Here is a 26,303-nt window from a genome sequence, read left to right as displayed (position 1 = left end):
ACCACTCCTAGCTTGCCTGGCGTTTATCTATCCATAACCCCCCAGAGAAAACTGAAGTATGAACTGTTACCAAGTGGAATCTGAAAGGCTTTTAACTAGGGTCCCTTGGCCCTGGAAGAAGGTGGAAATGAGATGTCAGGCTAAAAATAGATTAAGTGGAAGTCCAAGGTGGGGGTGTGAGTGGACTTCAACTCCCATCCCACAAGGCTGCTTTCTTCCACCTAGCCCGCAATAGCCAGGGGTATAAACCCTGGAAGATTAGCTCCCTCTCTAGAAACCAATAGATCCTTCCTGAGAAATTACACTGCTTCAAGGATGACTGACAGACACTGACATGTGGGAGTCCCCAAGGCAAAAACTAAGTGAACACCCAATCATCCTTCTGTGAAGCCCACAAATTGACCTGCCGCTCCCATGTACTCAAGCTTCTAACCCAGAGACCCTGGACTTACAGGTGGAAACGTTCATCAACAGACTTTGGATTGCCTCCCTTAGGAAAAGAGGTATGTATTGTGTGGGGGGTTAACGAAAGGACATAGTGATCAGGACAGGTTGTAGCTGGAGCAGTCCATGTGCTCACAATGAGGGGGAGACAATTTCCCAGCTTCCTCTGCGGTGAGGTGTCATGTGACTGATTTCTGGCCAATGCAAAAGAACAGAAGAGATTTCTAAGCCACATGTTCCCAGTTTCCGGGTTAGAGCATTCTTAGCACCACAGTCAGCATTTCACAGTGCCCTTAGGCACAATTAGGTAAGAAATACCTAACTGCCCCATTTGCTAAAAAGGTCCAGACAATAGTAGTTGGTGCTATGCCCAATAGCGATAGCTGTGTTTCCCTAAAATGTAAAATATCCTGGGAAATCCCTATGAGTTCTCTACAGTGACCTGGGACATCTTGGCACCCAGTGGAGACCCATGGTTCCTTTCGATTGATTTCTTTAAAAATTTTATTCATTTGAGGGACAGCATGCAAGCAAGAAAGCAGCCGGGGGGGGGGGGGGGGAGAAGCAGACTTCCCACTGAGTAGGGAGTCTGATATGGGGCTCATCCCAGGACCCTGAGATCATTACCTGAGCTGAAGGCAGATGCCTAACCAACCACAGGAGCCCCAGAACCCATGGTTCTAAGCTGCTTCCAGGTTAGTGTTTAAATATGTATGTATAAATGTATAATGCTCCTGTTCTTGATTTCTTTGCCTCTGGGGCCTCCCAATGGCATAGCTACAAAATGTTGGAAGGCAACAAAATGCAGGAAGCCTTCCTGGGAAATGAACTGTTATTCAGTTAAACCACTTGGATCTCTTGGCTCCCTGGCTAGCACTGCTTACTCCGACCCTGTATTGTCCATTATGGCAGCCACATAAATCTACTGAGAACCATGGTAATGAACACTGCCACATTCTGAGACTGAAAAAACCGAAGCAGAGTCAATGTCTTCCCATTAAACACAACTTTATTGTTTTCGTAGAACTACAATTCACTTTAACTGTTGCATCGCATAGGATGTTGTACTGTAATGCTTAGACAGGAACGTGCATTAGTTCTAGGATTACAGATAAACACTTCACCAATCTAGGCAGTATCGACAGATTGATTTGGTTCAGATGATTTTCTTCTATGCACTGGAATAACATCACGATGTGTTTACTTGGATATTTTATGTGGCTAGCACAAGTTCAAGTATACCAAGGCAGACAGCACAAGTTACAGTGATACTTATGCAAATCAGAATCATCAACTGAGATACACACTATTTTAATTTTAATCATTTTCTAGATTAAAAAAATACGGGAAAACATTTAAATTTTAAATGAAGGCATAATACTGAGGCAGAATTCAGTGCACTGCAGAAGCGAGTACTGCAACTAGTAAAGAGAAAAGGGGAAGAGGGTCTAGTGCACATTTAACGAGGAATAGCGATTGCAATTTACTGCAGGCACAGTGAAATGAAAAAGCTGCTTGTTGTATACAAAAGTGTTAAATAGAGTAGACAATATTTAAGACAACAGCTAGTATTTGTCATTTCCAGCAACAATCTAGTGAGTTCAATAAGTATTCTAACAGAAAAAAAAAATCCATGAAATTAGTCACATGAAATGAGCAATTCCCATCAAAAAAATTTAAACACTTTTTAACAAGATTTTTGAGCTTGTAAAGTTGGCCAACTATACAATACTTGAATTCTTGAACACACACACACACACACACACAAACACAAAATCTTCACTGGAAAGATGGTAAAAAGGAATGATTATTTCAGTTATGATAATTTAGTTAGAAAATTATAAGACTTAAAAAGACATTTACAAAAGTTGAGATCTTCAATTAACCCTCTAAACAATACTGATCATAGGATACAAGAAGTTTCTAATACTATCAAAGATTGTTTCATAATTTTAAGAGTTGCAAGTATTTACTTTTAGCTTTAGATGAGTCATGTGATGTAAGACAGTGAACTGTTGAAAATTTTGGTACATTTTGTCTCAAAGAACATCCAAATTTATGAAGAAATGTCAATTCATTGCCTAGAAACTCAAACTTGTGACAGGTTTTATTTTTGACATTTTTTTTTCACCTGTCAAAGAATTTCAGCTAGACATAGAAAAATTAGTTTCTATCGTAAGAATGAGACTTCCAGCTATGTTAAATCAAAAGATCAAAAGTACTGGAATTTTAAAGCAAGAGAATGTTGTTTCCCTCATTGCTTTGTTCCACTGTCTGATAACTATTGAAAATATTTATGTTGTTTTCCAAAGCAAACTCTAATGGGTCATGAATACAGATGTTAAAATTCTTCAATATATATGTGCAAGTGCTATAAAATAATCATTGCCAGGTTATGGAATCAGTAATGTTTTTAATGATCTGTGTTTTTATTAATGTTCCTTGGTTGAGTCATAAGAGAATTTTTACAAAGACTTCCTGTACTAGGCATTCCAATTCAAGGTTTTCTTAAAATGAAAGGAATGCTTGCCATATAATCAAGGACAAAAAGTGTCAGTATGATAATTCTCCTTAACATAACACTGTGCACGAATAAGCTGAATTTGAAGTTCCTTATGACAGGAAAAATTTTACCTACTTAGGGGAAAAATTTAGTTAAAATAATTTAGTTAAAACCAAATTAACTAATAATAAACTAAATTAAACATTAAGAAACATTTCGTAATACAAATTTGAAAATGACAACTGTACACATTTTTCTAACATTGGGTCAATATGCAAATTTTAAATGTAATCGATAGTGCTTTATGCAAGTTAGCTGCAAAAAAAAAAAAAAAGACAAATGTAAAGACTGGTTTGTTGATATGAATAAGTTCAGTTTTGTTTCCATTTTATGTAATGCCTTATGCCAAATTTGATGATGATAATACTGAGTTGAATTTACCTGAACAAATACAGTTTTCAACTGTAATTTGAAATGCTTTTGGTTCAAAGTCAAATCAATTCTTCCAATAAAAAGATGAACAGTTTTGTCAATGTGGATGCAAATATCAGTTATTCTTCTGATACTTGATGCAGTTATCAAAAATTTTAAGTATATTTAGAACAAGATATGTTTGCAAGAACTATGTGAATCCACTTTTCAATGCTAAGTTTTACAAATCTAAAAATGGATCAAGTAATTCAGATGAAAATTTAGTGTATGAATTAAAATGTGCTGCAATGTTTATAAACTATACACTGGGTTTTGAAGACAATGCAGAAAGAAATATAAAATATCTCATCAGTAAGTTTTACACCGGTTAAAATATGTTGAAATAATATTATGCCTCTATTGGGTAAAATGAAATATATTGTTAACTTCATCTGCTTTGCTTTTTAAAAGTAGCTACCAGAAAATCTGAAATTACGTATGTGGCTCACATTATGCTCCTCTTGGACAGTGCTGTAGTAATTAAAACACCTTCCAGTCAGCTTTTAGAACCCTCTTCTTAAATGTGAACAAAGATTCCTAGAAATTTGAGGAAATCTGAGAAAAGCCTCCATTGTGAAAGAGAGAAAACAGGTTAAAAACCCAGAGGAAAGACAGATAATGCAGGGAGCAGAATAACATGGAAAGACACTGTATTAGCATCTTCGTAGGGAAAAAAAAGTTTACCAGTGAAAAAACAGATTATCCAAAAAAACAAAACAAAACAAAACAATCTAAATGCACTTAGAATTATAAATGTGACAACAGCAACAAAACATTCAAAACATTTAGTAGCAGAGTTGGAGGGTAAAGCTGAGAAAATTTTCCAGAAAGCAAGATAAAGATCAAAGATGTGGAGGAAGTGATATCAGGGAAGATGGTAGAGTAGGAAGCACCAGAAATCCAACTTGCCACCTAGACAACTGTACCAGAAGAAAGTATCTAGTGATTACTCTGGAATACATGATGTCTATTTGAAAACTTACAGCTCTCAGGGAAAACCCTGACTGGTAAACTGAAATGATGAGAGGTGGAAGTAGCCTTCGGGACATTAGGAGTCACCCAGACTCTTCTGGCCAGCCCAAGAGATGAAATCCACACCCATAGTTTGTCTTGCTGGAACCAGAGTAGGCAATAAAAACCTTTGCCTCTAAATACTGGAGTTCTGGGTTCTGCATTGTGGGTGGCTGTTTCTGATCACGAAGGAAGAGCCTTCACAGAATCCAGCCACCACTCTTCCAACCTCCACTGGGTAATAGAGCTTCCAAGGTCCTTGTGGACAGCACCTGGTTTTTCTAGACATTGAAAAGAAAATCACATATGGAAAACTTAGAAAACCACAGTCTCTACCCAGGGAAATACAGCCAGAAAAATTTAAGCATTCACCACAGACTGATCCCCAGCACAGAGACATCCTAAAACAATCACCTAAAACTCTGAAAAGAGGGAAAGCCTAATTTCCAGAGCTACTGAACTAGAAGATTCAAATGTTGAGTTTTCAACAACAAAAGATTCACAAGAAGTATGAAGAAAGAGAAAAGTAAGGCCCATTTGAAGGAATAAAACAAATCAACAGAAAATGTAGCTTGGGAAGCCCAGAGGCCAGGCTTCCCAAACAGAACCTTTAAACCAACGGTCTTAAAGATGCAAGAGCAGAAAAAAAATTTTTTTTAATTAAAAAAAAAAAAAAAAAGATGCAAGAGCAAAAGGAAGGTTCTGATGAGGCTGGCAGATGAAGTGAGAAAATGAAGACAATTCTTCAAAGCGGGGGGTGGGAGGAGAGACTAGGCATCCATGAATTACTACTTTAGAGGGGAATGCTCTCCTTGGTTCCATTTTACAAAAAGGCTATAAACATCTTGAATACCAATGGCAAAAACCCCAGAAGAGCTACTGATAGATTTGGCAAAGCTTGTAGATTTTCAGAACCCCTCTGTAAGGAGAGGCCCTTGAGGACTCCAACTGGAAGAATCTTGACCTTGGAACCTGTAAGAGTCCAGCAAAGATCTAACCGATGCTCTGAGGGTAGAAAATAGTAATTTTCAACTTCCTAAACACCAGATTGACTCAGGATAGACACCTCACAAGTGCCCTGGTTTGGGGAAAAACTTCCTTAGGTCAGACCTTTATAGACGTCCATAGTTCCATATAAAGGAGAGACCCTATGAAATATGCTGTATTTTACAGACATTTTGACAGTACATTTTCAGAATCTTAAAATGCATCTCCATTTTCATCAAGCAGTTGCACCTCAAAGAAACAATTCTGAGGAAAACACAAAATAAGAAATAACAAAAATAGAAGACTATCAGGTAATACACACACGCAGGAAGAACATGCAGTGGTTCCTCACTGGCTTGGTAATAAAACACAAACTTCTCAAAAGGGTTGGGAAGAAAGGTCTTTATGACGCCGGGCCTCAACTGTGGCAACATGGGGTGCAACGGCCTCCTACCCCCAAGTGTCAGAGTCACTCTCCTGTGGGCTCCCACCCGCTAGGCTTACATTTCATTTTTAGTGCTGCACACAGCCCGCTAGAGCTGTTAGTTGCAATCCTACTCTGACCTGCACCGTACCCACCCCTCCAAAACTCATCAGTCTTACCCACCCCACTGGATTTCTACAGGGCGGAGAACATTTGCTATTCATCTCATCTCTTTAAAGTGCATTGCATATACTAAGCATTAATGAATGTTTGTAGCATTTCCAGAAATGAACAGATGCATTATATTATTGTGCTTCACAGATATCATGTGTGGTTTGGTTGTTTTTGTTTTTTTACACCAATTGAAGGTTTGCGGCAACCTTGAATTGAACTAGAATTGAGCAATTCTACTGGCACCATTTTCCCAACAGCATTTGCTCACTTTATGTGTCACGTTTTGGGAATTCTCACAGTATTTCAAACTTTGCAATTATTTACCATCTCTGCTTTTAGATATGACTACTATATTGTTTTGGGGCATCACGAACCACACCCACATAAGACAGTGAACTTGACTGCATGTTCTGACTGCTCCATGGACCCACCATTCCTGCGTCTTTCTCCCTCTCCTTGGACCTCCTGACTTCCCGAAGACACAACAGTACCAAAATGAGGCCAATTAATAACACTACAATGGCCTCTAAGGGTTCAAACGAAAAGGAAGAGTCACACATTTCTCACTTTAAATTAAAAAAAACGGGGGCGCCTGGGTGGCTCAGTGGGTTAAGCCGCTGCCTTCGGCTCAGGTCATGATCTCAGAGTCCTGGGATCGAGTCCCACATCGGGCTCTCTGCTCAGCAGGGAGCCTGCTTCCTCCTCTCTCTCTGCCTGCCTCTCTGCCTACTTGTGATCTCTCTGTCAAATAAATAAATAAATAAATCTTAAAAAAAAAAAAAAAAAAAAAAAAAAAAACCAGAAATAGTTAAGCTTCATAAGGAAGGCATATCGAAAGCTGACCGGCCAAAAGCTAGGCCTCTTCCATCAGTTAGCCAAGCTGTGAACACAAAGGGAAGGTTTCTGAAGTAGATTAAAAGAGCTACTCCAATGAACACATGAATGATCAAAAAGCAAAACACTCTTCTCGGTGATAGGAAGAAAGTCTGAGTGATCTGGAGAGAAGATCAAACCAATCCCAACATTCTCTCAAGCCAAAGCCTAATCCTGAGCAAGGCCCTAACTTTCCTGAATTCTATAAAGGCTGACAGAGATAAAGAAGCTGCAGAAGAAAAACTGCTGAAGTAGAAGCTGCAGCAAGTTATCCAGAAGATCTAGCTCATTAATGAAGGTGGCTACAACCAAACAAGAGATTCTCAGTGCAGACCAAACAGCCTTATAAGAAAATGCCATCTAGGACTTTCCTAACCAGAGAGAAGTCAGTGCCTAACTCTCTTGTTTGGAACTAAAGCAGCTGGTGACTTTAAGTTGCAACCAATGCTTATTTGCCATTCTGAAAATCCTAGGGCCCTCAAGAATTATGCTAAATCCTCTCTGCCTGTGCACTATACAGGGAACAAGACCCAGATGGCAACACATCTGTTTACAACATGGTTTGTACCGAATTTTATAAGCCCACTATTGAGACCTACTGCTCCAAAAAGAAATCCCTTTCAAAATATTCCTGCTTGGGGTGCCTGCGTGGCTCAGTGGGTTAAGCCTCTGCCTTCAGCTCAGGTCATGATTCCAAGGTCCTGGGATCATGGCCTGCATCAGGCTCTCTGCTCAGCAAAGAGCCTGCTTCCCCACCCCCACCCCGCTCTCTGCCTGCCTCTCTGCCTACTTGTGATCTCTGTCTGTAAATAAAAAAATAAAATCTTTAAAAAATTTCTTTTTTCGGGGCGCCTGGGTGGCTCAGTGGGTTAAGCCACTGCTTTCGGCTCACGTCATGATCTCAGGGTCCTGGGATCGAGTCCCGCATCGGGCTCTCTGCTCAGCAGGGAGCCTGCTTCCCTCTCTCTCTCTCTCTGCCTGCCTCTCCGCCTACTTGTGGTCTCTCTCTGTCAAATAAATAAATAAAATGTTTAAAAAAAATTTTTTTTCTTTTTTCAAAATATTACTGCTCATAGTAATGGACCTGGTCACCCATGATGGAAGATGCACATGGTTGTGGTTTTTGTCACTGCGGACACATTATCCTCTCTGCAGTGCCTGCATCAAGGACTGATTTCAACTTCCAGGTCTTACAAGAAATACATTTCCTAAGGCTAGGACACCCATAGACAGGGATTCCTCTGTTGGATCTCAGGAAAGTGAACCAAAAACCTTCGGGAAGAGTCTCTGTTCTAGATGACACCGACATCTTTGAAGAACTGAAAACAGGGACTCTGCTATTTTACATCACTAACGTAGTCAAAATGGTGGAAATGACCCAGATGTTCGTTGATGGATGAATGAACAAAATGTGGTATATACATATGACGGAATGTTGTTCAATCTTGAAAAGAATGAAAATTCTGACACCTGCTACAACATGAACCTTAAAAACATTTTGCTAAATGAAAGAAGCCAGACACAGAAGGACAAATATTCAATAATCCCATTTATAGGAGGGGCCTAAAATATTCAAAATTCAGAGAGACACAAAGCAGAATAGTGGCCCCCAGGGGCTGGGGGCAGGACAGAATGAGCGATTACTGTTTCATGAGCTTCAGTTTGGGATGACAGACAACTTCTGGAGATGGACAGGGGTGATGATTACACAACAACATGAATATACTTAATGCCAGTGAGTCATACTCCCAAAAAGGGTTAAACTGGTCCATTTTAGGTTATCTGTATTTCGCCATGTTAAAAACCAATTCAAAAGTAAGTAAATAAAAAAAGAATCACTGACAGGCGAAGCTTTATCCTGTCCTGTAACCTGACAGTGGTTTCTTCAGTGGAAACTCATTAAGAAGAAACACTGTGAAAAACAAGGTCTTCATTTTAAAGTAGACAGAATATGTTAAAGGGCTGATTTTAATACCTGTCAATGTACCTAAACAGCATTAAGTTAAATACTGGTTTTAATAGTATTAATAAATACTGCTAATTTTGTTAATAAGAACAATTTGATAAGAGATCAAAAGAAGTTTAAAAATCTCTTGATTATCTGATAGGACATAAAAAATAAATGTAAGTACTTAAGATGATGGCCCGCATCGACTATCCTTTAGGCAATTATAGATAAGTAGTTATGAAAAACAAGCTTTTTATAAATATCATGCAGTAGAGTTTGAGGCAGCTCTCCACGGCTAGTATTTCTCCATACTGGAGAAAGGACTTTCACGTAGAATATAAAATATGACAGCTCAATAGACCTAACTCTTTAAATGGAAAAAACCTTGAATAAACATTTTGCTGAAGAAGATAAATGAATAGCTATTGAGTACATGAAAAGATTCTCAACATCATTAGCCATCAGGGAAATGTAAATTAAAACCACAAAGAGATAGCATTTCAACCCTTAGGACAGCTATAATGAAAAAGGCAGACAATACCACAAGAGTCAGTGAGGATGTACAGAAACCTGACTGACTCAGGGCTTTAGTTTCCTTTTCATTTAGAAATTACTATTCAGACCTTGCCAATGAAATTCTTAAGAAATAATCCACTAGTCCCTGCATACTCTATTCCTCTGAGGTCTAATTTCACAAACAAAAATGAAAATTACTCTGTATGACTTTTTACGTTCTCTTCCTGCATTTCACAATCAGTGGAGTTTGTTCAGATTTTAAGATCTATATTCTCTGACTGTAGGGGTCATTCAGCGCTGCTCAGAACGAAAAATCATGTACTCACCTACAAAACAATTTGGCAATATCCTAGGAAGTTAAACAAAACCCTGTGAGCCAGCCACTCAGGCATCTACCTAAGAACAATGAAAGAATGTCTACAGAAAGACTTACACATCAATGTTCAAAGCAGCATTATTATGAACAGCCAAAAACTGTAAACAACCCAAAAGTCCTTCAACTGGTGAATGGACAAAATATGGTATATCCATAAAATAGGGTCTCATTTAACCATAAAAATAAAGACCCGATGTGCTACAACATGAACTTAGAAAATACATTAATGAAAAACACAAGACCACATATGATCCTATTTGTATAAAATGTCCAGAAAAGGCAACTCGACAGGGACAGAGTGATTGCCTGAGGCTAAGTGTGGGAATGGGGGTTAACTGTAAACGGGGCTGAGGGATCTTACTGAGTTTATAAAATGTTCTAAAAATGGACTGTGGTGATGATTGTACAATTCAGTGAGTCTGCCAAAACTCACCAATTGTACACTTGAAATGACCTTTGTATGTAATTTCCACCCCTAAAAACTTGCTTAAAAAAAAAAAAAAAAAAAAAAGAACCTCTATGTTCCAGATACCCAGCTGGTACTGGTATAAAACCTCCTCTTATGAATGTTGGAGGCTGTAACTAGTGAACATCCTGGAAGAAGCCTCGTCTCAAGAACTTTACATATTTCTCTATAAATTGTATCTTTTAAAAAAAAATCAGGGTTTATGTATGTTTGGAAAAAAACTTAAGCCCAGGTGAATGATCCTCCTAAGCCATTTTCTTTTCATGGCTAGAATGTCTCTGGTAGGTCCATTTAGTGACAATTATGCAGACCAACATAGCATACAGCAGTATCTGAACTATAGGCCTTTGGGGGGGGGGCAGGGAGTGGGGGTATAAGGAAGAAACCAAAAGCATTATCCAGAGGTAGTATCGCAAACCTATACCCATTAAATCGCAGCAAATATTGCTGAGTCTCCATCAGCATTCAGGATCTCTTCACTTCCACAAGCCAAGTTTTCTGTTTTCGTTCTCCTTTATTAGGGAGCAACCTCAGATTTCAACTTTATGCACTTCTTGGTACCATCGCTGAATCAGAAGGGCGCCTCCAGAACCCTAGGACTTGAGACCTACACCCGACTCAGGGTTTTAGTTCCTCTTTCAGTCAGAAATGGTTATTCACACTCCACCAATGAGATTCGTCACAAGAAATAATCCACTAATAACTGCTCTCTCTTCAAGTCTAATTTCACAACAAAGCACTTAACTGAGTTGTTTTGTGGGACTTCTACATTCTTCCGCTGTATTTTACTATCGGGGGAGTCTCTTTAGACTTTAGGATACATATTCTCTAGATGGCAGGGGACCATAGTATCAAATTTCTATAGTCAGGGCAAGTCAAGTCCTATAAATCAGAGAACTTGGCTGGTAGAAGAGTAGATTCCCTATGTAAAGGCAGCAGCTGCTACCCCAAACCAGCGGACTACTCCACTGAAGTATGGGTCAGGGTTAACAGCCCTTATAATTTTTCAATTAAAGGCAAGCCTTTAATTTTTTGGTATGAAATCTCCTAATTTTTAAATTTTAAATGATGACAACAAGTTCCACCCATCCACCCACCTACACACACACACACACACATCTTACCATACAGATCAACCAAAACATCAAACGGCTCAATCTTAGCTTGTGACCTTTGCCACACACCATGTTTGCACTCTGATTATAGGGGGGCTGTACTTAGGATAAACAGACTTTTAAAAAAATAGAATTTTCTTTCACAAAAGATAATCCATCCAGAATAGCTCTGTTTTCAACACCCGTTTCCTTTCCCACCGCCCCCTCCCCAGCCCCCAACCCATTTTCCTAGGACCGGTACTCTCATGGCTGAGATGGCTCCAATGTTTGCCCTCTAGATTCCTAATCCCCTCAGTCAAAGCCCAGAGGGAAAAACAGGTTGGGGTACTTTGTCCAATAAAAACATTCCCTGAAGACACACCATGTGAGCTCTGCCGACTCGTTCCTGTTGATATTCTAGGGATTCCAGCATCTGGCATTTGAAGAGTATACCACATTCTCAGTTCAGAATCTTAAATAAGTGCTTTTCTACTACAGAAACTTGCGAAGCTTATTCCCACAGCTTCAGAGAGGACCGGAGGTAAACTTAGAAATTGTGAGACCCACCCCCTTCCTGCCACCAGTGAAGAAAACCCAAATTTAGAAAGGTCAAATGATGGGTCCAAGGTTATGCAGTGAGCTGGTTGGCAAACTGGGACAGAACCCAGAACCTAGGTTATGACTCGAGACCAGTTCTTGCTAGAAGAGGGAAATCTCTTGAAGAAAAAAAAGGTTCATCAGTGGGTCTCGGGCACTCCTCTTGCTTTTTAAATCTGCATTTGATCTTTCGGAATCATTGCGCATCTCACCCTTTCTTCACTTTTCATCCGTTTACCAACTCTACTTTACTAACTTTACCAACCCTACTTACGATCTACCAAAGGGTGGTGAATGGTAAAAAGTGTTTTTCCCAGCTGCCAACCCATTCAAGTTGTAGCTACTGATCAATGTGATGGTTGTTTCCACCCTGGGTTTTTAATAAGGGACAATTTGAAGAGACCCCACCCCCCCCAACCACCTTACTGTATTTCAAGAATTACTCTCCAGAATGAAATCCCCGATGTCTGATGAGGCCTGAGTTACTCTTAAATGTCTTTTCACATTCGTTACATTCATATTCTCTCCTTCCAGTGTGGATTTTTAGGTGTTCCACAAGGATCGAGCTCCGGCTGAAGGTCGCTCCACAGTAATTACATTCATAGGGCTTCTCTCCGGTATGAATCCGATGATGCTCGTTGAGAGATGAACTCTGACTGAAAGATTTCCCACATTCCTTACATTTATACGGCTTTACGCCAGTATGAATTCTCTGATGGCGACTGAGGAGTGAATGGGTAGGGAAGGCTTTCTCACACTGGTTACACTTGTAGGGCTTTTCTCCTGAATGAAGTCGCTGATGATAAATGACGGACGTAAAATGGCTGAAAGTCATCCCGCAATCATTACACAAATAGGGTTTTTCTCCAGTGTGGATCCTCTGATGTCGCGTAAGGCAAGAATTCTGTCTAAAGGCTTTTCCACATTCACCGCATTTATAGGGCTTCTCTCCAGTATGAATCCTCTGATGTTTGGAAAGGGACGAGCTGTGACTGAAGGATTTTCCACAGTTGTTACACGTGTAGGGTTTCTCTCCAGTATGAATTCGCTGATGCTGAATAAGAGAGGAACTGTCACTGAAGGGTCTCCCGCATTCTTTACATTTATAGGGTTTTTCTCCGGTATGAACTCTCTGATGTTTGATGAGGTGGGCACTCAGGGTGAAAGCTTTTCCACAATCATCACATTTGTAGGGTTTCTCTCCGCTGTGGGTTCTGTGGTGTGGTGTGAGGGATGAACTGTCACTGAAAGCTTTTCCACATTCATTGCACATGTAGGGTTTCTCCCCTGTGTGAATCCTCCTATGTTTGGTCAGTGAGGCACTATAGCCGAAGGCTTTTCCACATTTGCTACATTTATGGGTCTTCTCTCCTACCTCTGCTCCCTCATCTTTATCTAAGGTTGCATCTTGATTTAAATTTCTCCAACATTTTTCACACAAAGGGGAGTTTTTTCTCTTAAGGGATGAGTTCCGCGTAAACGTTACCCCACAATTACTGCACTTCTGGGTCTTCGCGCCAAAATGCATTTTCTGATGTTTCTGATGTTCGCTTAGGGATGAAGAGTGACCTAAGACTTTCCTGCCTTCGTTACATTTCCGTGGCTTCTCTCCAGCGTGTTCTTTGCGGTTCAGAATAAGGTCTGAATGAAAACTGAAGGGTTTCTTGCATTCATTATACCTCCGAGACTTCTTCCTTAAGTAGACTCTCAGATGTTTAATTATTTCTGAGGTATGCTTGAAATTACTTCCAAAGGGGCTCTTTTCTGGGTCAACCTCCTCACCCTTACTGCCTCTCCCATGAGTTTTCTTTTGTGTGCCTGCCATTTGAGAATATTCCTTACTGCTACGTTTCCGGGACTCTCCCATCAGGCCATAATTACCACCCATTAGGCATCTTTCTATTATTTTATCTAAAGTTGATTCTTCTAGAACATCTTGATTTCGAAAGGATTCCTTCAATTCACCTCTAGGTTCACACTCTAAAAGAAATAACAAATAGAACGTCTCCCGTTTGCAATAAAGGAAGCTGTCCCTTTTGGGACTGAGATAGGGAAAGAGGTAGGAGTGTCTATAAACATTATGAATATGACCTTGGACGGTTTTCAGAATCTTAGGACACAGAGAAGGAAAAAATAATATAGAGAAACCAGGTAAATATAGGGGTTAAGAAAAATATTGGGGAAAATGAAGTTTGTGCTTTATAGTTAGAATGGGTTAAGAAAAATATTGGGGAAAATGAAAAGTTTGTGCTTTATAGTTAGAATAAAGATGCATGTTCTCACCCTCATTTCAAATTTCTGTAATAGGCTCAAACTCATTCTCTTTAGAGCTAATCTATTTTCTTTCTAAATAATGACGACAGCACAAACATTTATTGAATGCTTAGTAAAGGCCAGCCCCCTGTATCAAGCACTCTGCTTGTATTTCCTTTAATCTTGACAAAAATTTTATAAAGTAGGTGCTGACATTAGCCCTGTTTTGTGGATGTGACAACTACACACACAGAGGAAGAGTAAGAGCAAGTAGCGTGCCTCAAGTCACATGTGTTGTAAGCAACAGAGCCAGATTTTTCATATATTCTGACACCAAAGCCCATACTTTTGATCCCTAACCCAATGCTTCTCAAAGCAGCCGAACAGCACTGAATTTACAGAAAAATGGTAATCCCATCACAGACATGCAGCACTGCCAATGCCAAACTTTCAAAGGTTACAACAGTCAACCTTAGGGATACACTCTAAGTGGGCATCCACCCACTGTCCCTCCCACACTACGGTATTTCAGTCCTATTCTTTCAGTCTTTGTCTTCAAGTGCAGTCCCGTGGCACCTTCCTGAACAGAAATACCCAGGGCCTCAGGTTCAAGTCCCACAATCCCCACAGATTTCTCCAATATCATACTCTAATTACACTCTCTTCAGAACTTTGAACATCATTCAACTTGGCTCTTAATCATGAGGTCACACCATCACTTTCAAAAAAACCTGTTTTTTAAAGAGTTAACTATAAAGCACAAAATTCTATTCCCCAGAAGTTAACCATTATTAAAAATTCTGTGCATTTTTTATAAGATTTATTTTAAAAAGAGAGACAGCAGAGGGGAGGAGTAGAAGGAGAGGGTAAAAGAAACTCAAGCAGAGGTTTGATGCGGGGCTCTATCTCACATCCCAGAGATCATGACCTGAATTGAAACAAAGAGTTGGAAGTTTAACCAACTAAGCTACTCAGGTGTCTCAGTACTATTGCTTTAAATGTATATTTCATCACTGATCAATGACTTGGAACTTTTTTTCAAATTTGCAGCAATTTAAAATTTAGTGCTGTCAGTTACTTTTAATTTTGTCAGCTATTTGCTCAAGTTCTTCCCCCATTTTTTTTTAACAGGCTCAGCATTCCTTACTGATTTGCTTAAGTATTTTATTAAATTATAGTTATCGACTCTGCTTTGTCTATGTGTTTTCTTCTATCTGTTGTAAGTGAACTTTTTAAACAAGTTGTACATCTACATAATGCTTCTGGGGGAAGGGGGGCACATTTATACCATTTATTTTAAAAAATAATATCCTTTATTTGGGTACATATACTGAAAACAACCAATAGTCTGACTTTGGTTAAGATGAAATAGAACTAAGTGAAATTATTGGTTTTCTCTTAAAAAATAATGTACTGATATATAAGCAATAACTTATTTTTTAACTATAAACTTAGACTATTTATTGTTACATTTTAAGGTAAGAGAAGGATGAAGAAAAAATGTAATCCCCCAGAGATAACCACAATTAACAGGAATGTTCTCCAGACATTTAAAAAAAAACTATCTATATTTACATATTTTTAAAAAATTAAATTATATTTATATATTTAGATATATACATGCATATAAATATTTTTTTCTTTTAACAAAAATGAGATTATACCCTCCAGGCTGTCCACTGGATGAATTCCTCCTTCTCCTTCAAGACTCAACTTAAACGTTAAGTAAGCCATTGTTCCTGTGTTCCCCATTCATCCCATCACTAATACTGCGTGGTTTGATATCCATATTAAGGCGCACCCAGAAATGCACTGCTCAGATCTCCAACTCTGCGGAGTTACTCAGCCCCCATGGCTGCTGATTCGACACCAAAGCCACTTTCCCATAGCTGCTCCCAATCAATGGCAAGTACAGCAGGGACACAGGCAGGCCCAGAGAGACACAGGACTCCAGAAAGGTGACTCCGCTGGTGAACTCTTCTTTGGCCTTGCCAAAACTTTATTAAATGGCCCATGAGGTGCCTGGGTGGCTCAGTTGGTTAAGCCTCTGCCTTCGGCTCAGGTCATGATCCCAGGGTCCTGGGATCGAGCCCCATGTCAGGCTCCCTGCTCAGTGGGGAGTCTGCTTCTCCCTCTCCCTCTGCCCTCATGCTATCCCACTCTCAAATTAATCTTTAAAAAACAAAACACGGCACATCAACCTAAGACACTTCCTACCCAGCCTTCCCACCCTCCCTCTCTCATTCACAGGTGTTACACTCACCTTATGCTCTCACCGGTCTCCCCGTTTTCCTTCACTGCAATTCTCCCCAGTAAGTCCCTGGCATAGCCAATCACGTCTTGGCATCTACTTCTCAGAGGACCTAAATGAATGGTCTCTCCAATAAAATGAATATCCCAGGAAGGCAAGTGGTCTATTCTAATCACCGTCTATTTTAGCATCTAACCTACCCAATACATTTCAAAGGCTCTTCACAAATGACTTGGCTAAGCAACTCTTTTAATTTCTTTGCTTTTCATCGACTCACCTGGTCTGGAGCCTTTTGAGATTTCTTTTTCCAGCAGCCATGGCAGTTCAACCCACTTAAACTGGGAAATCAAATCTAATTTGGAAACTGGAAAGCCTGCTCATAGAGAAAAGAATAAAAAATGACTGTTTCTGCACAGGGCAAAGATGTTCCAACATTTATACACAGCCTCAGGTTCTCCAGGAAAGAGAAGATGCTGTCAAGTACAGACATATTTCCTGGAAAATCAGGAGGAACTGGGGAAGGTATGTCTTGATGATAGCATAGTGATACTCAACATTTCCAGTTCAATGTTTTTTTAGAGAAAACATTGCAGTAAAGTACATTTTCAGAAATCATTTTTAGGATTAGTCGTATCAACCCTGCATGCCCAGCCCATACAGTTAATAGCACTTATCTTTCAGTGATAGTAGATAAAAAGATATACAGCTTATATATTACATCATAAACAGATATCTTTACCCACAAACTCCAGGCTCCTAAAGTTCTCCAGCAGCACTTCCTTATAGAGTTCCTTCTGAAAAGGCTCCAGCCTCCTCCACTCTCCTCTGGAAAAGCTCACAACCACATCCTTGATCGTCATGGATTCCTTATGAACACACAAAATACAGTCTTTTTGCATTGGATTAACACTCACAGGTTCTAGGGGTTAGGGATTGGGCACATTTTGGGCAGCCATTATCAATCTACTATAGCAGTATCGATTACTACTGTGAGTAAGAATTTTTTTTTTCAGGGTGCCTGGGTGGCTTAGTTAGTTAAGCGTCTGCCTTTGGTTCAGGTCATGATCCCAGTGCTGGATCCGGGTTCCCTGCTCAGTGAGGAGCATTCTTCTCTCTCCCCTCTGCTCATGCATGTGTGTGCTCATATGTACTCTCTCTCAAATAAATAAAATCTTAACAAAAATAATTATTTTCTAAGTGATTTGTAACCATTGCAAATTATTCTAATTGATTTGTAACTAGCCACTTTTCTCAATTATTATGAGTTTTAATACCTGTTAGAGGTTTTCCAAATAGACCATGTTATCTGCAAATAACACACATTTGTCTTTTTCATACCAATATTTACCTCATTCCCTTCTTATCTTACTCCTTTGGTTAGAATATAAAAAACTACTAACAACAGCATGATTAGACATTCTTATCTTTTTACAGGCATTGTGAGAGCTGCTTTTTATTTTCCAATACCGTTCAGCTGGAGACTTTTTAAATTTTTTTTTTATTTTTATTTTTTTTAAAAGATTTTATTTATTTATTTGACAGAGAGAAATTACAAGTACACTGAGAGGCAGGCAGAGAGAGAGAGAGAAGGAAGCAGGCTCCCTGCTGAGCAGAGCCTGATGCGGGACTCGATCCCAGGACCCTGAGATCATGACCTGAGCTGAAGGCAGCGGCTTAACCCACTGAGCCACCCAGGCGCCCCTGGAGACTTTTTTTAATTGCATTAAGGAAATATAATTCTATTTCCACTTGACCAATTTTATCAAGAATAACTAGAATTTTAGTCAACTTTTTTTTGTTGCTTTTCTTAGAGTCAGACTTGTGACAAATCCTTGTAACTCAAATAAAACAGCACCTAAAGAATGAGTTTGAACGGGGTGCCTGGGTGGCTCAGTGGGTTAAGCCTTTGCCTTCGGCTCAGGTCATGATCTCAGGGTCCTGGGATCGAGCCCCACATTGGGCTCTCTGCTCAGCAGGGAGCCTGCTTCCCCCTCTCTCTGCCTGCCTCTCTGCCTACTTGTGATCTCTGTCTGTCAAATAAATAAATAAAATCTTAAAAAAAAAAAAAAAGAATGAGTTTGAAGAATGTGAAGGAAACTGTTTTCTTGATTCTAATATCTTTATACCACTCTGTAGGAGCTCAGTAAGTATTCACTTAAGAATGAAAACCAGTGGGGCGCCTGGGTGGCTCAGTGGGTTGAGCCGCTGACTTCGGCTTGGGTCATGATCTCGGGGTCCCGGGATCGAGTCCCACATCGGGCTCTCTGCTCGGCAGGGAGCCTGCTTCCTCCTCTCTCTCTCTCTGCCTCTCTGCCTACTTGTGATCTCTGTCAAGTAAATAAATAATATCTTAAAAAAAAAAAAATGAAAACCAGTGAAAGGAAGCTTACCCGGGACTCAGTACTTGGAAGAACAGAAACCATTTTATTTTCTTCAGGATTCTCCTCTTGGGAAATAACAGACTCTTGAGAGATCGGATCTAGGAAGGGGGGAAAGGACACTCTAGTCTTTCAAACACATTGCTCAGACTAGAAATTCTTACACATACTTCTCTGCAGAAAAAGGTCAGAAGAAAGTTTCTCCCACTCCTATTAAAAGAGATAAAAGCCACATACACGCTCTTTTCTAAAATCCCAGCTTTTCCCCCTATTCCATAAAACAGCCTTCGATCGCTAAGCTCACAATAATCAGGTTTCATTCAATCCACACGCCTACAGCTTAAATGTGTTTTATTTGCATAAAAGTTATTTAAAAAATAGTCGTAGGCTGTATTAAGGTAAAGCAGCATATTCATTTTATGTGTTAATTTGGTTTTCTTCATACTCCCAGCACAATGCCTTGCAGAGGCAATGCCTTGCTTCTTGAATGAAAGCACCAAACTGGTCTCAGGAACACACTCCTCTCCCGGGGTTGCCAGCAGACACCTAAAGATGGAAATCAGGAACCTGAACATATCAACTAAATACATTACATACCCTGAGATGTCAAGAGCTCTTCTTCTGATAAGGGTTAAGTATTTTTTAAATCACGCTTTACTTTCTTATGAAAAGAATTTTAGCTTATTGATTAGATAATCGAAAGGAATTAAGAATCAGAATTACATAGAAGGGACTCTTAAGAGAACTGTTCTAACAGAATGCTACAGCAATAAATCCACAAGCTTCTTTATTGCTAAGGGCTTCCGCTGAGAGGCTCTAATTTTGGAGAAGCACCGTGTTGCCATGACAGATAAGTCAGAGGTCAGGCAACCCCAAGGATGAACATACCAATTAGCTGCGTGACCACAGTTGAACTCTACGGAGGTAAATGCCATTTCCCTATCCAGGAACTCTTGGTAGAATGCAAACTGTCCCACATATGTACTGAGAGCTTTACGGTAGTTCATCTGATACACATACTGGGGACATGGGCAGCATATTAAAGGGATTTTATAAAACCTGGACCCCATGCCCTCACAGGGCTATCCACCCCATAAGTCTACCAATATTTTATGATGCTATGTTTTTTTTTTTTTTTTAAAGATTTATTTATTTATTTGATAGACAAATCATAAGGAGGCAGAGAGGCCGGCAGAGAGAGGAGGAAGCAGGCTCCCTGCTGAGCAGAGAGCCCGACGCGGGACTCGATCCCAGGACCCTGGGATCATGACCTGAGCCGAAGGCAGAGGCTTTAACCCACTGAGCCACCCAGGCGTCCCTTATGATGCTATGTTACGATTCAGTTTATAGTTTATACATTGGTATGTGTATAATAATGGAATTTTAATGTTGGTCAGCGGCTGCTGCCCGGATGTTGCCCAGCACACATGGCTGTTTAAATTTAAGATTCAATTCCTTATTTGCCTTGGTCACATTTCAGATGCTTAATGCGAAGCCCGAACAGTGCACAATGCATTTCCATTGTTGCAGACGGCAGGCGCCCCAATCTAGAAACCTGCTCGGCACACTCGGGAGGCAGGAGTTGAAACCTGCCCTGGACGGTGTGCCTCTGACTCCAAACGTGTGCAAGTCATCTCCTTCGCTCCCATGTTCTAAGATTCCCTTTTACTCAAGGCTGAAAGGAAAGAAATTAGTATTATACCTTATCACATATAAGCCCTCATAAAAGACTAAGCAGATGGGAATCCCTTTCCACAGATTTAAAAAAAAAAAAAAAAATGAAGGTTCCAAGAGGTTATGTAGCTTGCCCAAGATTACAGAGTAAAAGACAGGACTGATTCAGAGCCAGTCCCACTCCCAAACTGAGACTCAGCAATCAACTGCTTTCTCTGGGGGAGTTCACTTTCACACCTCGAGGAGGTCGCACCCGCTTCCTCCCACCATCTATAAATCTCACCTTCCTTTTCTTCAAGCGTTTGGGTCAAATCCTCTATCAGGGTCACCACTTCCTCACTACTCTCAGGATGTTGGGACTTTACCCAAATCCTGATCTCCCCAGGCAAAATTGTCAGGAATTGCTCAAACACCAAAAGCTCTAAAATCTGTTCTTTCGTGTGGATGTCTGGTCTCAGCCACTGAATGCAGAGATCCCAGAGCTGATTTAGGGCTTTTCTGGGTCCAGCCACTTCTGAGTAACAAAACCACCTGAATCTCTGTCTGAAAGTCTCTGGGTCTTTACTGTCTCCTCTCAGGATAGCTTCTTGATCCCCCGGAGTATCCATTCTTAGGACCTTGCTTGGTTCACTTGAGGCCAGGGTCTGAGGGTCTGGGGAGATGGCTGTCATCTTATTCAAGGATACTACAGCTTGCACTGTGGGTCAGCAGCAGGAATCCAATTTCCTTTAGACTCTAGTTGAATGGTCTTTACAGTCCACCAACAGGCACTATAGACAGCGAAATATCAAGGGTTCCAAGCATTCAGCTTAGTCTTGCAGAAACTGTCAAAAAACAGAAGACAGTGAGTAAAACAAATTATTACTCCTATAAAACATTGCTCCTGGTTTGGTTCAGATGTATGCAGACACACACAGAAGGCCTAGAACAGCCCTGCCCAGCTGCTCCATCAAAGGTCTAGGTGAGAAGCAGAGGAGTTATTGAATGCTAATTAAAGATACCCTCTGGGGCTCCTGAGAGGCTCAGTGGGTTAAAGCCTCTGCCTTTAGCTCAGGTCGTGATCTCTGGGCCCTGGGATTGAGCCCAGCATTGGGTGGGGGGTGTCTCTGCTCAGCAGGGAGCCTGCTTCCCTTCCTCTCTCTCTGTCTGCCTCTCTGCCTACTTGTGATCTCTGTCAAAAGAATAAATAAAATCTTAAAAAAAAAAGATACCCTCCAAGAAAACAATTTCTTCAGACTGAACACTCCTCATAAGCAAAACACATGAGAAAAGGCTCACTGCTACAAGAGAATCCAGTCACAAATTTACTCAACATCTTCTGAATTGCTGTGGTGAACGGCCTCCCATTTTCCCACCAGGCGCTCAACTCACAAGCCTGATTTCCTATTCACCTCTCAAATTTCTCACAAAACCAATAACCAAATTCTGGCAGTTTTATTTCCTAAGGGCCTCTCCATTCTATCCTACTTAAACTACCCATACACAGCTTTCTTCAATCCAGTACCACACTATAGCCTACGGATGCCTTCTAATATGCAAACCTGGGTCCTATCACCCCTCATCCGTCCCAAGGTAAAATTCAAATACAGAGGCCCCGCACGAAGATCAGACACCCTGCCCTGAAGACCTCACCTCTTGAGCTCTAGCTGCCCGATGGACGCTGCGGCCAGAAAGAACAATGTCCCCGTTCCCACACACCCACCATCCTTTGCACCCAGCCATTCCCTCTCCTAGGAAGCTGCCTTCTTTCCCTCTCGTACCAAACTTTCACTCATCCGTTAAAACTTGACTCCTTCCAACAGTCACCTCTTGCACAAAGCCTCCTCTAATCCCCAAGTGCTCTTCTGCACTGAGCCCATCCTGCATTACATGCGTTCTTTCATTCTGCAAATAACTGGCTATCAGGACACTATGGGGACACGCGTGGACAGATCAGGCAGGGTCCCCACCCTCAGATAACCCCCAGGAAATGACAATTCAGCCTGAGCGAAATGCGCTACAATGCGGCAGGTGGAAGCGCTCTCTCCCCCTGTTGCAACCATTACACCAGTCAATACCCACCTCCGAGCACAGCCCGGCACACACGTATGCATGACGTCACTTACTCCTCCGCCAAATATTAAGCGCCAACCGAGTACCTGCACCGCGCTGCACCGCACCTGGGGCTGTGCGGTGACGAAGACACTCGTCTCGGTCTCCAGGGGGCCTACAACAGAGGCTCCGCGAAAACGTGGCGCAGGCAGAAAGAAGTTCTCAAAGGGAGGGGGGCGCTGAAGACATTTTGGTCACCACCACTGGAAAGGAGGAGCGCTACTGATACCTACCTGGCGGGTACAGCCAGGGATGCTGCTAAAAAGCCTGCAGTCACCGCATGGCCCCCTTCCCTACGCACACACATCAAGGAATTTTCCCGCCCAAAATGTCAGCGTAGCCAAGTTTTAGGACCGTAGGCGCAGGGAAGGGATGGAGAAAAGCTCCGTCATTCAGGACAGTGCCCATCTCCCCCCCGAAGCTGCGGCATCGGGAGTGCACGGAGAGGTCGCTCGGCTCCCCACCCACGCTCCACCCACCCCGCCCCGGGTGCATCCTCGGAGCCGGCGAGCTGGCCGCGGCCGGGAAATCAGGGGCCCGGGACAACCGCTACCTGCATCAGCACTCGCAGTCAGGACCAACGCCACCGCAATGAGCTTCTAGAAACTGGTCCTGCAGGACCTGCGCGCGCAAGCCGGCGAGGGGCCACTGCGCCTGCGTAAAGGCGCAGAACTACGATTCCCGGAATGCGTTTGTCCCGCTTTGCGAAAGTCCTGTGTTTTCCATAGGCTCCCACCTGGCCTGTTGCGCATGGTCATTGGGAAACGACTGGTGGGCTCGGCCACAGAATTATTGCTGCGCCAGAGGCCTAAAGGCCTGGAACCATCTCAGGTTTTCAGATTCATGATGCTCGGTCTCCTTGGTAACGTCAAACCATCCCTCCTCCTTCCTCTCTTTACCTTTCCCTGAAATCCAGGCAGGGAAAACCCACTGCAGAAGCAGATTAGTGATGCATTCAATGTAAGCCATAGTCAATGCCGCAAGTTGCATTTAAACGAATACTAATTTTATGATTTTCACACCTGCCACCATGCTGCAAAACACCATCATGCCTCCCCTGGATTATTGCAATAGCCTATTGAACGCACTTTTCTGATCTTGTCAATTCTTTACACTACAGCCAGAGAGATGGTTAAAAACGTGAAACAGAGTATGCCCCTTCTCTGCTTAAAATCCTGCAAAGGCTTCTCATTCCACTCAGAGTGAAAACCCAAATTTTAGCGGCTTAAAAAGCTTGATAGAATCTGATCACCCATGACCTCCTTGATCTCTTCATAGAATTCCCTGCTCCAGTCACAAAGGTCTCCTTGATCTCCCTCTTCTTCCAACCTGCCTGGCATTTCTGGCTGCGTGCTTCTCCAGTAGGTAGCCCTATGGCTCACTCTTCCACCCCTTAATACCTTCTCAATGAAGCTCTTCCACCACACTGCTAAAATTGGAACGCCACCCCTCCCCACTCCCGTTTCTTCTTCTAACACACAATTTTCTTATGTTTCCTATTGTCTGTCTTGTTTTGTTTTATTGTCTCTCTTTTTCACTAGAATATCAATTCCACAAGAGTAAGGATTTTTATCTGGTTTGTTCCATGAGACACAATCTCCAAGCCTCATAGCAGTACCTGGTGCATAGTAGGGTTCAGTAGATTTGTTGAATTTATGAATGGGCACTTGCCTGGATTCCTGGGGGCATAGCAGAAAGGGCTAGGGGACTGCAGAAGGATTGTTTGGAAGGTTCTAATAACAAGATGACTTTTGGAGGGGTGGAGTTGGGAGAGAAAAACATTCTAGCTTGAAAGACCCCGAGTCTTTAAAAAGACAGAGCAAAATCAACTAAATGAACCACTGGGTTCGTCTCACAGGCAGCAAGCCAAGCTGAAGAAACTCTCACAGTCAAAAAGAAGCTATCCCAGGCACCTGGGTGGCTCAGTGGGTTGGGCCGCTCTTTCCGCTCAGGTCATGATCTCAGGGTCCTGGGATCGAGTGCCCCGTCGGGCTCTCTGCTCAGCGGGGAGCCTGCTTCCTCCTCTCTCTCTCTGCCTGCCTCTATGCCTACTTGTGATCTCTCTGTGTCAAATAAATAAATAAAATGTTTAAAAAAAAAAAAAGAAGCTATCCCAGTCCCAGGTCTGAGTACATATTCTTCTCCTCTACCCGCCTCTTTTTTTTTTTTTTTAAAGATTTTTATTTATTTATTTGACAGAGAGAGATCACAAGTAGGCAGAGAGGCAGGCAGAGAGAGAGGGGAGGAAGCAGGCTCCCCGCTGAGCAGAGAGCCCAATGCAGGACTCGATCCCAGGACCCTGAGATCATGACCTGAGCCGAAGGCAGCGGCTTAACCCACTGAGCCACCCAGGCGCCCCTCTACCCGCCTCTTCTTGTCAAGCTGAAAATCGGACATCAAGGAGAAGCTGGAGAAAGCAGAGAGATATGAAATAAAATTGGCTCTTAAGTTTAACTGGGCAAGTTAGTATATGTGCTGCCGAAGCGAGCACTTAACTGGGCAAGTTAGAGAAACTCTAGTGGCTCTCATACTGTATGCACCTTAGAATCATGGGGCATTCTTCATTTGAATACAAATTTTAGGACCTTCCTCTCCACAACTCATTGTGGGTGAACCTTGGACAACACTACACTAGTTGAAATATGCTGTAAGTAAGTGACATGCTACATATGAGTAAATTTCCAAGAAAAAAAAAATGACTCCTTCTTGGAACTGTGACCAAACTGTAACATTTGATTAAATTCAACCATCGGGGTAAAGAGCTGTGGATTGCACATCAGTAAAGAAAGAAAAAAACACAGATCAATTAGTTTCACTTGTAAGCAATGTGGTGGGATCTCTACTCAGAGCAAGCATGGTAAGGAATACTTAATCAAATAAGTGGCTTTTTTTTTTTTTTTTTTTAGTTGTTGTGGCTTTGGGATGGAGAAAAGATTGGAGAGAGAAAAATGGAGGCAAAAAAGACTAGTTTTGTTAGGATGTTGTGCAATCATCCAGGTGGGACGGTGATGGTGGTCTAAATGGTGACGAAGTAAAAAAGATCCAGGACATGGTAGGGGTAGGATTTGGGTGATTTATTGCAAATACTGATGGGTGAGAACAAATGCACCAAATGGCAGGTTATATTTCGTAAAGATGGCTGCACTGATCTATTTCCCATCTAGATATATATTATTATACAGTGTGATGTTGCTGTCCTTCCATTTAAAAGAAAATCTGTTTCTTTCCCTTCAGTCTGGAGTGCCGAAATAGCTAACAAAATAGCTATTGTCTGTTCCCTCACATTTATTCACTTTTATTAAACATCTGAGGATACAAATGAATTGAATATGGTATGAGAGTTTAATGCAATTGGACACTAATAGTCAAGATGAAAAATGAATCACAATGGATTACTTAGTGCCTATTGTCTCATAAAAGACAGCATAGTGTTTCCCTGAGATTCATTTTCCTGGTACCAAATTCTAAGAAAAAGTATTCCTTGGGTACAGGAAACTGGAAAACATCGTGGTCAATTTCTTCAAATGGAGTTTATTTTTTGGAAATGAAAAAATGTTACTAATGAAGTAAAATAGTTCAGTGAGTGTGAATAAAATCTCAAGGCAAAACCCTACCTCTGGAGGCTAGTGGATCCAACCGAGCTAAAGGAAACAAGGCACTGGGGAAGGTAGAAGAAATTGAGAAATACCTTCAAAATGATGAGGAGTGGTTATTTCCAACCTGGAATTCTATCCTGCTCATCCTGGGTATTTCAGTTGGAGATTACAGAAAT

At 41.4% G+C, this 26,303-nt stretch overlaps 2 protein-coding genes across 3 annotated transcripts in view; one reads left to right on the top strand and one right to left on the bottom strand.

The window, feature by feature from the left end:
* The window catches only part of ECPAS (Ecm29 proteasome adaptor and scaffold), a 295,320-nt gene that overhangs the window by 187,730 nt on the left and 81,287 nt on the right, over positions 1–26,303 (top strand). The gene's annotated exons all lie outside the window — the stretch shown is intronic.
* On the bottom strand, positions 8,369–23,167 carry ZNF483 (zinc finger protein 483). Of its 2 annotated transcripts, XM_082696900.1 has the most exons (7): positions 23,085–23,133; positions 22,579–22,734; positions 20,724–21,264; positions 18,779–18,867; positions 17,128–17,254; positions 16,666–16,761; positions 8,369–13,864 (listed from the first exon to the last, which is right to left on the bottom strand). In XM_082696900.1, exons 3-7 carry the CDS (start codon positions 21,109–21,111, stop codon positions 12,324–12,326), a joined length of 2,241 nt encoding a protein of 746 aa, XP_082553026.1. In that variant the 5' UTR covers positions 21,112–21,264; positions 22,579–22,734; positions 23,085–23,133; the 3' UTR covers positions 8,369–12,323. The 2 variants fall into 2 exon arrangements, with proteins under 2 accessions (XP_082553026.1, XP_082553025.1); XM_082696899.1 differs by lacking the exon at positions 22,579–22,734 and having other exon boundaries at positions 23,085–23,167.

This window comes from Mustela nivalis (genome assembly GCF_964662115.1).
Source record: "Mustela nivalis genome assembly, chromosome: 13".
NCBI lineage: Eukaryota > Metazoa > Chordata > Mammalia > Carnivora > Mustelidae > Mustela > Mustela nivalis.
Note: the sequence above shows the minus strand (reverse complement) of the source record. Positions and strands in the feature narration are given on the sequence as shown.